Here is a 15,553-nt window from a genome sequence, read left to right on the forward strand (position 1 = left end):
TTCATGGCTAAGAGGGTGGCATCTGGTTTTTTCCATGCTGTATTATCTAGTATATATAAACGGTGGCAGTCACTTGCGCCGTGAGAGATTTTCATGTGTAATAACTATGTGCACAATTATTTTTGAATGTATGAGGATGGTTCAGTGACACAGTTGATAGTGTATATCTGCCTGTAAAATGGAATACACTAGTTTTATTCCTGTGCAATACAATCTTTTTTCTTAACGCTCCTAGAGTCGCTTTCAACAGATGGATAAAGGTTGCATTGCTAGATAATCGCAAAAATTATTTAAGCAAAAACAAGGAAGCCTCATTTTGCTAGAAGTTTGTTTAAAAAAATTGGTTTATTTCACAACATACTAAGTTTTGGGATGAATGCAGATTAAATCGTTTAAAAAGATTAAATACATTTGTATAATATCTTTGTAAGATTTTAACCCTACTCTTACAAGCATGACCTTAAACAAAATGTTTAAATATATAACAGGATAAAAATGAAAACAAATCAATCATTGTTTCCGATGCATATTTATACCCATAAGGAAATGTCCCATTCATGGCTAAGATAGAGGTCAATGCATCACCTGACTATAGTCAGGTATACTGTATACATACTGTGTATACTGTATACATACTGTATACATACTGTATCATGTATACTGTATACATGACGTCTTTTTACAGTGGTTTCTTAATCTTCACTTGAATATTGCCAATGATTAATTGTAGAATGATGAAACCACCGCAGACATGACACCAAATATAAAGGGCAATGTGACTTGGAAATCTCTACTTAGTTAGTCAAAGTTAAGAATGGAGGTTGTAAAAACTTTCTGGTTGCTGACTCTAGGAGCGTGTCTCGTTGCGCAGTGTGGAGGGACTGAGGTACAACCAAACATCATTTACATCATGGCCGATGATATGGGTAAGTTGGACAGCATCAAACATTGGCAAAGAAACTGAGTTAATTTTAAAGTTTTTACCAGTGTTTCTATTTTTTGTGTAATATTTGAACGAAAGATACAGAATTAATTTAAATTTATTTTATAGTTTATAGTCAAAGCTATGCTTTGCTTTTAAGTACATAACTTACCTTTGTCATTTGTAAAAAGGAGTAACTCAAATACATTTGTCAATTCTTAATATTTAAAAAAAAATTGAAATAGAAGCTGGATTTGTCTAGAAATGACTTACATTATGGTTGGAAATGATCAGAGGTTTATTTTGACATATTAAGTAATGTTGTAAGTCTACAAAAAATTCGAATAAACTCAACATTCTGTAAACACCGAGTCTACTAATATTGTAGCAGGGACAATAGTTCATCGTTCTCATTTGGTGCAAATATCTAATCAAAGTAGAACCTTGGCTAAACCCTTAGCAAGGGTTCTTAGGAGCTTACCCCATTTAAATAGGCACATTATTCAATTATTGGTGTTGAATTGAAACAATATACTTCATTAACGTTTTATTATAGCAATGGTGTAATTCCAATTTTTTTGTTGAACAAAAAACTTGATTTTTTGTACGTTTCAGCAAGCTCAAAGGATTTTAAAATACAGTTTAAGGAGAGATTCTGCAGCATGCGAATTACCATTGGAGATAACTCCACAGTAGCAAAATTTGTCAAAGAATCTATTTTTGATTAGCGATATACAAGTTTTATTTTTTGAATTAACAAAAATAAGTTTTATTCAAAAGGTTATGGCTTACGTAAATTAAATTTTACATATAAAAAGTAGTTTTATAAAACTCAAAGGCGTTGATATAGACTTGCAACATTATAAGTTTGCAGAATGAGGTAAATTTCTGGCTCATGATTTTTTATTAAATAAAATTTATTTTGTGAAAAGTAAAAATCAAATGTAATTATTGAACAGTGTAGTTTCAAAACTACTTCACTGATTAAATATTAATATATTATAAATATCTATATTATATTCTAAGCTACAATTTTATGTCAGACAGAAATGTTTTAGATGACAAGTACATGTAGATGAAAAATAAATCAGCTAAAGAAATTAAAAGCCTAAGACATTTAGGCCAGGTCATTTAGTAATACGGATGTAGTAGAACTACAGTTAGTAAAAGCACAAAAAGGCATTTGGATTTGTGGAAGTACAGTAGATTGAAATAGTACAGTTTTCAAGTTGAGGAACACAGTACTATTCTAATGGTTTTATTATGAAATTACTGACTCTCAAAGTAGGCCTACACAAATTATTGTGGTATATATTTTGCCTCTAAACCATCTTGACAATACCTAGAACTGCAGTAGTAAAGTTGGGAGTATATGTGAACAATACAAAGATATATAATACAACATTCTACTGTGTTTATTTGAAGCTGTATAATTTTTGTAATTCTTTAGGATGGAATGATGTTGGATTTCACAATCCTAAAGTGAAAACACCAAACATTGATGCTCTCAGAGCTAAAGGAATTGAGCTCACCCAGTCTTATGTACAACCAGTTTGCAGCGCGTAAGTTTAGGAGCTCAGTCTATGTGATACAGCTCCTAATTTATAACATTTGACAACAAAAATGCTTGTGCTAAAGAAAAGTGCATAGAATCGTAGTTGATCACAGCTATTAATTATTCATTCACTACATTAAGATGCATTAAACTTTTCTATTTGACCTTAAGGTCAGCTATAACCTGATATTACCTAGGCCAGTTTGATTGATTGCCTGCTTTCTCCTTCATTCTTCTCTCTTTAGATCCTTCTCCTTTTTGTTAATTTTCGCTTTAGTTTTCTTTTCTTATTCTTCTGCACCATGATAATATTGATATTAAAATTAAACAAATGTTAAACACATTAAAAGTTTATACGACAGACAGTCAGATACTCTATGGTCTACAGTATAATTTTAAACTACCATTTATTTTCCATAAAAAGATATGACTTTTAATAGTCCCAAACATACAGAACTACACCAGTTTGCATTCTAATGTCTTGCACATCTTTGTTGCATGTTATCTCTTTGGTTCTACACAGTAAGTAAAAGTTATGTTGGTGAATTTAGTCAAAATTAGAAGTTCTTTGATTAATTGCACTCTGAAGTGTATAAGGTCTCACAAGTAAAGTTTAAAATAAAACAGCCTTTCGCTAAAAATCCTAAAGTTTTAGATAACTACCATAAGTTTTAATTTTCACAATTTTCTACGTTTATCCACGAACTGACTAGCAGTTATGCAAAACAATTACTCTTACATTTAGTATTAACTGATTACAGAACAAGATCTGCATTCTTGACAGGAAGATACCCGTCTAACAACGGTCTTCAGGTAATCAAGTTACGAAATAATTCTTATACAGTTTGATAATAGTTTTGATTAAAGAACAAACTCTACAGCTAACTATAACTTAGAACTTTCATGACTCTTGTGTGAAAAACTTGTGACCTTAGAAAGAATAGTGATTTCAAAGCAGATAATATCAAATCTTGTCTGCCTAGGTTGCCACTTGATACACTATTTTCTGTTATTTAGCTTTTGGTCATCTTACAAGAAGCTCAGAGCTGCCTTCCAGTAGAGCACAAGACTCTCTATGAGTACATGAAGGATGAAGGCTATGTAACAAAACAAGTAGGCAAGTAAGTATATTGGATATTGCTTATTTGCAAAACAAATAAGCAAGCATCGCTACATAAAGGCATGCTTTATAAATATTAACATTTGAAACTCTTAAAAGGAAGTCCGGACACTTAGCAGTATGTCATACAACTAAACATTTAACACAGCACTCAATATATGACTGATCTGACGCACCAGTTTCCAGTAATCCTTCTATATAAATCTTTCGTAGTCATCTAACTACGTAGAATGACCAACAAGTCCGGCTATACCAAGTAGTTCAAGGAAACAATGACCATATTTAATTTGGAATTACCGGTCTTTGTACTTAGTTTTAATGGCTTTGATGACAAGACACTTCCATTAACTTGATTAGTCACTTTGCTATAAATACTGCAAAAGCTCGGAAGTACACTTAGTCATTAGTCAAAAACAAAGTTGATGTTGCCCAATAAGTCTACTGCGAGCTGAAACCAGGCAACCAATTGCTGAACTTGATATAATTAACTGCGATCTCCTGCTAGATGCATGACTTTTGAATTATTCATTCTACAATTGTTGATTCTTTTTGTCTTTTTTTTGTACGTTTTCATCTTTATTTTTTCTTAAATGCAGTAGTGTAATCAAATTATTATATCTTTGAAGATATACTTGGATCCTCATCCAAAAACTTTAATTGTTGCAGTTCTTGGTTTTAAATAGTCACTGCATTTCATGCTTCAAATGGGTTTAGAGTTGCTTTCCCTCCAAATCGTAAAAATATTAAAATTCAAGCACATTTGACTTTGCTAAATTAGTGCGAAGGCATTCACTATGAGAGTACTTCGACGTCATTCACTGTGAGAGTAGTTTGACGTCATTCACTGTGAGAGTACTTCGACGTCATTCACTGTGAGAGTACTTCGACGTCATTCAGTGTGAGAGTACTTCGACGTCATTCACTGTGAGAGTAGTTCGACGTCATTCACTGTGAGAGTAGTTCGACGTCATTCACTGTGAGAGTACTTCGACGTCATTCACTGTGAGAGTACTTCGACGTCATTCACTGTGAGAGTACTTCGACGTCATTCAGTGTGAGAGTACTTCGACGTCATTCAGTGTGAGAGTACTTCGACGTCATTCAGTGTGAGAGTACTTTGACGTCATTCACTGTGAGAGTACTTCGACGTCATTCACTGTGAGAGTACTTTGACGTCATTCACTGTGAGAGTAATTCGACGTCATTCAGTGTGAGAGTACTTCGACATCATTCAGTGTGAGAGTACTTCGACGTCATTCACTTTGAGAGTAGTTCGACGTCATTGTAAAGCTTACTATTGATGAATCCAGGAAGCTCTCCCTAATGGAGGTATAAAATTTCGCCCCCAATTTGGTCCCTGTTACGAAAACAAAAAGGAATTACACAAACAACAAGCGGTAATCAATCAGGGTTTACAGACTTGCTTTTAGCATGAGCTATGAGTATTGAGAAATAGACTTGCCACCTCGTTATTCCTAAAACTTGTCTTGGATGTTTTATGAGTGTGAAACTCATTTTCTGGCAAATGCTTGGAACAAACTTACGGTTTGTTAATGGATTGGTTTGTAACACTTTTTGACTCATACCTTAATTTCTCCACATATAATTATAGTAAAAAAAGAGAAACAAAAAACAAAAATTGCAACGAAATGCTCAAAACAAATGATTTATTCTAAAGTGAAAAGCCTCTTTTCAATGGTTGAATTCAGCGAAATCATTCCCTGGTTAAAACTTTTACCGCGTGCTTTAGCAATACAACAACAAAAATTGGCAACAAGTTGATGTATAGTTTCACACACGTTGCTGATATGTAAACTTTAGGTGGCATCTAGGATATTGTGACACAACCTGCCTACCAGAAAGTCGAGGAGTTGATCAGTTTAGAGGAGTGAGAACTGGTGCTGTTGACTACTACAACTGGAGTGAGTTTCAACCTGCTGACTGCTGTCAAAATGCTTCTACTGACAAATAACTCAGATTTTAAGTCAAAGCTAGAAAATTGTGCTAGCCTGTGACCAGCTGTAACCCTTTCATTTTCGGCAGAGAACAGGATGGAATGTAAACAAAAAATTAAATAATCAACTCAAGCTGTCAATGACTGGAAAAACTTCCGTTTCATTGAAACATGTTAATGTCTGTAAATCACAGCAACATAACTCTCAGAAAGTAGCATATGAGGTGGTTGCACACATCTTCTGTTTCATTAATCCTTGTTTTGAATTTATTTATTGTATGGGAATTTTGGTAGCTGAAGAGGGGGTACTTCAAAGAATGGTAGATGGCTCACCAAGTGCTGAAAATATTGGGACCCACTTGGCAGTAAGTAATGACAATAAGAATTTAGTTCTACCTAAACTCCATCGTTGCTAGCTATCTTATAAAAACCAGATCTGTTGTCTCATCTAAAAAGCAAACTTCTATTTGTTATGCAGTAGCAGACTACGCAGCACCACTTCTATTTGCTGTGTAACAATCAGTTTATATAAATTTGGCTTCAGACTAAACAGAACTGTATAATTTGGCTTCAGACTAAACAGAACTGTATAATTTGGCTTCAGACTAGACAGAACTGTATAATTTGGCTTCAGACTAAACAGAACTGTATAATTTGGCTTCAGACTAAACAGAACTGTCTACTTTAGCTGATTGCTATGTGATCCCTAAGCTATATAGCTAACAACAGCTATAATAATAGATCTCATTACAATTGTCTGTCAAAACTCTTAATTAAAACCAGAAACTACGCCATTTATGCTGAAAGCCATTTTATTCTTAATAGACCCATACAAAGAATGGTAGCAAAAATTAGACAAAATGTGTGCCCATTTTTAGGTTTTATCGAAAAAACTAGATTTGGTGTAGTATTCCATAGTGATGCCAAGAATTGCTTAATTATAAAACCTTTGACTCTAACAAAACTGAAAGGTTTCATATTTTCATTCGTAACTTACAGCTTGACAGCAGTTATTTGTTTGATCAAAGAGTTCAAAATAGATTATCGATTCAGATGCACCAACTATATATAACTATTTATGGATCCTGTAGACCATTAGACAATGAAGCATCACAAAAGCATGAGAGGCTAAGCTGGTTGGTGCTGGGAAATACCATGTACAAATGTTAGTCTGCGGAGGATATGAGAATGACCAGAGATTTATGACATAATTTTATATATTATTAATTACACATTGAAGAGTTTGACTCGTCTGCTACACAAAATCTGACAACATCCGTATAGATTGGCTAACAGCTTTTGCGCAATATCTCTTTATTCCTCCTTTATTCAATACTGTTTTAATTGACAAACTATCGAAGCTAAATTTTCTTGACGTGATGATATGTCAGAGGCATAGTTAATCCTCTGATGGAAATGAGTCAAAGACATATCATAGTTCCTTGACATGTTCAGAGGAGCTAAGTGAACCATATCATCTCTGCATTATGTGTACAAAATTACATACATGTAGCTTTAGATTCTCCATAGGATTTTACATGTAGGACGAGACATCGCAGACACCCCCCAGAAACTTTTAGCCAATTTATATGAATAATGTCAGATTACCTTTGCATATAAACGAAGCTTTGCAATGCACATTTAACCATAACATTACTATTTCATCAATCTTTGGTCATTCTTGTATTGTGTGCAGAGTAATATTTGTACATGGTATTATTTATACCAATCATCTCATTTTGCGTGAATGAATTTAATATTGCATTATTGTCTAATTTTCTACAGGATCCATAAATAGTTTATAGAGTTGGTGCATTTGACTCGATAATCAATTTAAACTCTTTGATTAAAAAGACAACTGCTGTCAAAGTGTAAGTTATGAATGAAAATAGGAAAGCTTTCAGATTTTTCGGAGGCATGTGTAGGACTATTTTCCTGTAATTGTTGAGGTTTATTGTTTTGCACTAAATTAATTGGTAGTATAAAGAAGAAATAATATAATAAATTAATACTGATGCAAGCAAAATGAATTTTTTGCTAATTTCTTTCTTTTTGCAGTGTGCTTGCACATTCAACTGTATTAATAAAAGTCATTGTAAAATACATGTTTAATTGCAAACACTAAAACCATTTTTGCATGACAGTTACAGGTTTTCAACTAATTTTAATATACGTGATACGAACAAATTGCATACAACCACTAACAGTTGTTTTCAAAATATCATTTCTAGCTGCTTTAACATTCTTCCACCTAATATCCATTTTCTTAGCATAAAAGGCACTTTAAACACTATTTGCCAAACCATTTATTCGATTTTATTGGCTAACTGTTGCCTTTTTCTTTTTTGACGTAATTTGGAAAACATATCTATTTGAAACAAAACTTTTGCCAATAAATTAATATAATAGTAATAAACTTGACACAAAAATTTGGCTATGTAGATACAAGACGCAATAGATGTAAGAGAGCTCATTTTGGATCACGAAGACAACGAAAGTCCACTTTTCATGTGGATAACTCCCACTGCGCCTCATGATCCTCTACAGGTGAGACACTCAGGTTTTGACATGCATTCACAAGTACTTTTCATCTATATGTATGGTCAAAGCTTAAGAGTGGTGAATTAGTTTTTATTAATAAATGAATTACCTCATGAAAGCTTTTAGAAAAATGGTCTCATATTTGTGTTTTCTTGTATTACCAAATAGTGGTTGGTTCATAATATCCAGCATGTAAACATTTGCAGAACACACCAGAGATGTTTGCTACACATGACTTCTTAGATGCAAATGTACTTGAGACGAGGCTGAGACGACGCTATCTTGGTATGTGAAAATATATTATACCTACATCCAACACTGTATGTTTTATGTGATCTGCGGCAGAGAGTCAAATATTATCAGCAATGATTTAATGCAAAGTATCAAAAATATTAAAGATCGACAGCTACTCATATTTTTAAATTTTTGCGGTTGCTGTTAAGTAATCTGCGCGTTTCCATAACAAAGCACTTTTTGTTCAAGACTGAATCAGCCGGTCAGAGCAATTAGCCAATCAAAAACAGTGCCATCAAGTTGCAAGTCCGGTTTCAGTTTATCTCCAGCAATGAGCAACTTTATTTCAAACTATTTGGAGCAACAGTATTTCCTATTGTTGAAAAGTCATTGAAAGTTGTGTTCATTTTAGGCTACACACTTGTCATTGTTATTATTGTTATTGTCACTTATATTGTTATTGCAATTTTTGAAAATTAATAAACATTTCAGTTATACCTAATCTTGAACCACAAATCTTTTTATTTGTATAAAAATTTAGTCAATGTGCTAAATGCTTTAAACAACTCGTAAACTTTGTGTTTAGTTGGTTAGCTCAGTGATGGATTTATCAAAACTTCAAATTCTTTGACATGTTTTTAAAGGTTTTTATTATTTTTTGTAAAAGAAAGTTGATTATTAATGAACTACACATTTTAAGTGGCTTTAATAAAGACAACTTTAAAAACCCTAAAAGATGGACTTACACCAATATTTAGTATTTTTTATCAGAAACTATCGGTATTTTTCTATCATTGGCAAATTTTTTTATGTTTGAGCTGATCTGACTGACAGTATGTTTGAGCTGATCTGACTGACAGTATGTTTGAGCTGATTTGACTGACAGTATGTTTGAGCTGGTCTGACTGACAGTATGTTTGAGCTGGTCTGACTGACAGTATGTCTTAAGATTAGAATCGACAAATAAATTGTCAGGGTTTAAAGTTTAAACGCTAAGAATAACCATATGTGCAAAATGATATCACTAGTTGTTATCATTGTGATAATTAATATCAGCTATTGCATTCAAGTTGAAGCGTCTCTATTCTGTCAGTCTCTGTGCAACTATAGACATCATAATCGCACTTTTGCTTGATCTCAGCATTTCAATCAAGTTTTATTGATTTAATCTTGAAACATCCTGCCAGTCAGATCTCCTCAAACATCAACATAAATAACAAATGGTAGAAAAATACCGATACTTTATAATAATATCTACCAAAACCTTTTGTAAGTTCATCGCATTGCTTATAACTAGCTAATCAGGAAATAAGTGTAAAAAGCTTACAATAAAGGAAAAGACTCTCATAATGAATATCATTTTAAGCAAATTCGTAATTTTATTGCATCATCACCACATTGAGTTTAATCTTATTCGTTAAAAGAGCACTTGACTCAAACCAATAGCTTCTGTTTACTTAAGCGCGTAAAGACAACTGTTTTTCAAAATTTTGTGTCTAAAAAAAACTTTTTGTCTCAAAAAAATTTTTTTGTCCGAGTCAGAGTTGTGTTCATAAACTATATTGCTCACAGTAATTGATCACATTGCCAATTTGATACCACAGAATTTGATTAAACTATCTGCAGATTATTGGCTAGTTTGCACTCAGCTTTACAGATATCTGAGAACCATAGAACTTCATACATATTTTTTACTGGCTTTTAGGGCTTGTGTCTGCGCTTGACAACATTGTTGGAGAAACGATGAAGGCTCTCAAAGATGCAGATCTTGATGACAACACGATAATCGTCTTCTCTTCAGATGTAAGTATTCCATATCTAGACATTGTATATTAAAACAGTCAGAAGAGATCTTGTGTCCATTAAAAAGTTGAATACAAACAGCAGGTTACTAAAGAGATGACAATTTTAGAATTTGTTCTTTAAAATTGAGCATAAAATTTAATGAGAATATTTTTGGTTGAATTCAAATTAAAATTACTAGTAGTCATGCAGTCCCCTGCACTGTGAGAGATTATCAGGTGTAATAATGGTCTGAACAATTATTCCAAAAAAAATGCCGGTGGTTGAGTGACACAGATGCTAGCATGCATAGCTGTCAAGGGACACAGGTGCTAGCATGCATAGCTGTCAAGTGACGAAGATGCTAGCATGCATAATTGACAAGTGACGCAGGTGCTAGCATGCATAGCTGTCAAATGACGCATGTGCTAGCATGCATAGCTGTCAAGTGACACAGATGCTATTATGCATAGCTGTCAAGCTGAGTTTCTGAGTGTGTCTCCTGTGTAGCGATTTATTTTCTCAACATGCAACCCACCGTTGGTTTTGTACAGACGGATAGAGACGGCTCTCAATATAAAATAGAATTAAAGTACATATATTACCAATTGTACTTTGATTCAGTTTTTTTGAAAACTTTTGAGTGTGGAAAAAATAATTAGCTTAGCTTTCAAAGCATCTTTCTAAGAATGCACATTTTCAGAAATAACCATCAGAAGTACACATCCTCAGGAATAACCATCAGAAGAGATGCAATGAAATTATTTTAGCTCGACTATAAAAGTTAAGGTGGTGTTGTTAAGTGTATAGAGTAAAGGAACAATAACAGCTGTCCCTATGACTGTTGAATTACAAAAGAAATACAAGTAAATTCAAACAATCTGTTTGACTCTCCAGTGGTAAAATGTACACAGAAAACCCTTCTGCATGCTTTATACAGCATTTCCAGTGAGAGTAATAGATGACTTTATACCTTTTACATTATAAAACAAACACAATTGGGCAACCAGCTTTGACTCTCTAATAGTAAAACGTGTTGAGAAAATCACCTTCACAAACTGTAGCTAAATCAGTGGGTATCTCTAGCCAATGTCATGTGAATTTTTAATAAGAACTGAAAAAGCTCTCTGCATACTGGTTGTTTCTAGAAAGTTTTGTTTATAGAACGGCGGTGCAGGGACCTCTGCAACATTTGGAGGCCTCGAGTACTATGCCAACAACTACCCTCTCCGAAATGGAAAGAATTCTTATACAGATGGTGGAGTGCGTACCCCAACTATATATTATGACCCAAGGCTTTCTTCTACAACTCAAGGAACCTCAAGGGATTTTTTGATACACGTCTCTGATTGGCTGCCAACATTCGTAGAACTTGGAAAACTCAATCCAAATCGTATAACTTTATTTGGAGGTGAGCACCTGATAACGCTCACACACCTTTTGTAGGTTAGTAGGAGAGGATGTAAGAACAACAACAGATAATATTAGAATATATTACACCACTATGTGTCAGTTCATTATAAATCACACAAAAAAGAGATGTTTTTAACGACAACTCGAGGCTGTTACTATATCATAAAGTTTACTAACAATTTTTTAACACCACGTTAATGTGGGTAATTATTTGGCTAAAATTAACACTTAATGCAAACCAGATGCAACAGTGAATATATTTTACCTGGTCAGCTCTAAATCTTTGTACAAGATAACAGAGATATTAAGGAAACAATCACAATGGCTAGTAGTCCTTGACATAGTTTTGTTAAATAAAACCACCTTAATTAGTATTTTAGGCACTTGTAGCAACTATATTCCTAACTATACCATATCGCCATTGATAACCTTTTCAAAACTGTAGCTAACTTGTCTATTTCTGCAGATAACATCATATCACTTCAGTTAACCTCTCATACTCACTTGTAATTTCTCTACTATAAAAAAACTTTTGTTATATCTGCAAATAACTGTTTCCTTACTTGAGGAAATCTTTCTAATGCTGCAGATGACCTTTCCATCATTTTGGCTAGGTTCTTTCTGGCTTCAGATAACTTCTTCATTGCTCTATTCATTCTTTTTATGGCAGCAGAGAATATTTCTAAAATTAAGCTTATTTTTTAGATTAAGCTACTCTTTAGATGCTATGTTTTTAGTAGTCTTTGTAAATCCAAGCTTATTATCAATCAGTTACACTATTATAGTAACCAAACTAACATTTAAATTTAAATAGTATTTAAATTTTCTTTACCAATAGGCATTGATGGAAAATCACAAGTATCAAACCTCCAGTCAACCTATAACAATCCAGTCACAAGGAAATATCTAGTAAGGAGTGAAATGCTAGTAGCCCTCTCTGATGCAACAGGAGATATCAACAACCCTTCAGATTGTGCTACAGAGGATGCAGCCTACAGGTAAAGAGAAACACACAACATACCTGTTTACAGTCAATAAAAGTTTCATTAAATTATGTATTTACTAAATGTTGTTATCAGTTGTTTATTATTTAACGACTCATTATATATACTTATACTTTATCGAATAGCTTTTAAAGAAAGAGTAAAAAATATATATAAGTTTTGGGAGTATCCCAGTGCTCAAAACTTCCCAAAGTTTTAATTTCAAAAACTAAAAAACAATGAATAAATGACACATTAGTAACTTTTAAATTTATTTATGGACAATTAAGCTAAACTTAGCTATTCACTAATACTCTTATTTACAAGTTTTTGATTCTTTACTGTAATAATAGCTGTGCTTATTCGCCCATCTGTCTGAAGTCATGCTAACAGTATTAGCGAAAAAACTACCTTGCACTTAAATTGAACTCCGACTCTCCATTCTACAAACCACCACACTAACCAATATCTTACTTGGCCACCTTACTGCTTCCCAGAATAATTATGCGCATACTGATTACTCATGTTGATCTCTCACTTTAGACTAAACTACCAAGTGAACTAGCAGTAATAAATCTAGAGCACTAATATATATTATATGAATTATACAGTTGAGATTTTTATAGGTTTTACCAAAACCTTAGCAGCATTTATGAAGGGGAAAAAATGTGACTAAAACTTCACCTTTGCTTCAGTATTTTGTGAATGAGGCTCCTCATTAATTTTGCTAGTTTTGTAAAAACCTCTCGTTACCTTGCACTATGGTTCCATAAAAACCCTGCATTACCCAATCATATATTTTTTTTAGAAAATTTGTTTGGACTAATTTCTATGTCTGTTGCCTATAAAGTACGAGTAAAAATTTTATGTGTTTTATGCTTTATGGTGGGGGAGCCAAATAATATTGGCAATGATTCATAGAAAAGCATCTGAAAATGTAAAGATAAACAGTTAGTCAAGTCTTTGTTTTTATGTGTTAGCATAATCTGTGAAGTTTGTCTTTTTAGTCATAGTCGGTTTAACATTATAACAAAGCATTAATTTTGCTTAAAACTGAGCCAGGCAGTCAGAGCAACTAACCAATCAGAAACAGCTCTATCAACTTGTAAGTGTGGTTCCAGTTTATCTTCTGCAATGAGCAGTTTGGCGACAGTTTTTTATTGTTAGAGTTGTATGTAAAACTACTCATATCACCAGTTTTGTATTATTTGGGGTTTCCAAAGCCAATTCCTGAGATATAGTTTGTAGAAGGAACCGCCACTTTATGTATAGCTGATTTGTAGATGGAGAGACTGGAAGTTGATTTATGGTGACCAGTACTATTTAAGAGATCCAGCAACAGTTGCTTCTGAGTGGCCAAAACCTGAAGAATCACCAGAACTTCCTGAAATTACTGGAGATGATTGTCACAGAACAGTTGGTGGTCAGAGAGTTGTTCGGTGTCTTTTCAACTTAGCTAGTAAGGATTATTAATGAATTTTTAACATATATATATTTGGCATTGAAACTTAAATTAGCATTGTGTCTGGGATCGATCATCCTTTGTTTCAAACAGTTTTTCTATAACTCAAATTTTATAATTTGACTGAGGAGAGTATCTTAACATGAACTCACACCAAATTTCAGTTGTTTTATCAGAAATTGTTGTTGGTAAGAAATATTTTATTTTTTTTACCAACAACATTTCTTTTTTTCAACAATATTTTTTTTATATTTTTATTGTTTTATTAAAAAAATTGTTGGTATTTTTGTATAATGTGCGATTATTTTTTATGTTTGAGGTGATTTGATTGCCAGGATGTTTCAAAATTAAAATTGATAAAACTTGATCTTGGTCGAAACGCTCAGAAAAAAATTGTGTGAAATGATGGCACTAGTTGATATCATTGCTATAGTCGATATCAGCTATTCGTTCAAGTTGTAGAGTTGCGCATATCTACTCTGTTGAACTCTGTAACTATATAAACGCCATATCACACTTTTGCTTGATCTGAGCATTTTAACCCTGATCAAGCTTTCTTGATTTTAAGCTTGAATATTTCATTAATCAGACCACATCCAGCAATCGCAAATTATTAAAAAATGTTGATACTTTCTGATGAAATTTACTTAAATTTGGTGCAAGTTCATCTTCAATCTTTGTTAAAATTAAGTGCTGTTATTAGATAAGGTAGGCAGCTGGTGCTCCGTAAAAGAATATTCAGTATAGTTTGGTTACTTATATCAAAATACTCTGAAATTTTTAACTGACGGAAACATTTATCACTATGTAGCTTTGCTTTAAAAGCATATAACTCTTTTCGTAAAAGCAACAGCTGCAGAATGGCTGTGGTATAGCCTTGGTACTATAGCCTTTAGTAGAAGGTCAAAATTGATTGACTTGACAAGCTTTAGCGCAAACGGCTTTTCAGTCTTAGCTCTGCACTAAAATTAATTGTTCCTGTTTGATACCTTCTCTTTAGATGACCCGAGTGAACAACACAATCTGTTTGATGACAACCCAAGTATTGTTTACCTGATTCTTGGAAAAATATATGCTGCCAAAATTAAGTCTGTGAAGCCAGTCTACCGCACAACTCTAGGAGCAAACGATGTCACAACACAACCATTTGGAGAGTACATCATACCTCGACATGACTATTGTACACCTTCCATTCATTTTCCATTAGAATCAAATGACCTTGTGTGTTTCTTTTAGGCGTTGTCCACTTTAGTATTACAAATTGATATTTCCTTCAATTTTGTCATATCTTGAAGTGGATTTTGGTCATTTATTATATTCACCACTCTTTGAATGAAAAATAAGTTAATATTAAATTAATTATGACTTCAAAATAACTTGTTTCCAAATTTATACTATACTTCTCATGCATCAATCAATATTGGAAATATTGGTGAGTTAAAATACACAAAATAAGTCATTCTACATGATTACAAGTGAACTGGTTTCTACCAAAATTAACAGAATGTATGAAAACACATATTTCATGCTAAAAGCCCAGTTGCCCAAGTCAGCTCATATGCATCTCTTATAAGCACGTATGACTAT

At 33.2% G+C, this 15,553-nt stretch overlaps 1 protein-coding gene across 1 annotated transcript; it reads left to right on the forward strand.

Moving 5' to 3' along the window:
- Window positions 1–895: 895 nt before the first annotated feature.
- Window positions 896–15,202, forward strand: LOC137407053 (arylsulfatase B-like). The gene is made up of 13 exons (XM_068093658.1): window positions 896–926; window positions 2,373–2,484; window positions 3,239–3,290; window positions 3,495–3,598; window positions 5,419–5,519; window positions 5,846–5,916; window positions 7,994–8,098; window positions 8,299–8,377; window positions 10,032–10,129; window positions 11,273–11,519; window positions 12,360–12,519; window positions 13,788–13,963; window positions 14,967–15,202. Exons 1-13 carry the CDS (start codon window positions 911–913, stop codon window positions 15,200–15,202), a joined length of 1,557 nt encoding a protein of 518 aa, XP_067949759.1. The 5' UTR covers window positions 896–910.
- The last annotated feature ends 351 nt before the right edge of the window (window positions 15,203–15,553 follow it).

The sequence above is a fragment of the Watersipora subatra genome, chromosome 10 (assembly GCF_963576615.1).
Source record: "Watersipora subatra chromosome 10, tzWatSuba1.1, whole genome shotgun sequence".
Taxonomy (NCBI): domain Eukaryota; kingdom Metazoa; phylum Bryozoa; class Gymnolaemata; order Cheilostomatida; family Watersiporidae; genus Watersipora; species Watersipora subatra.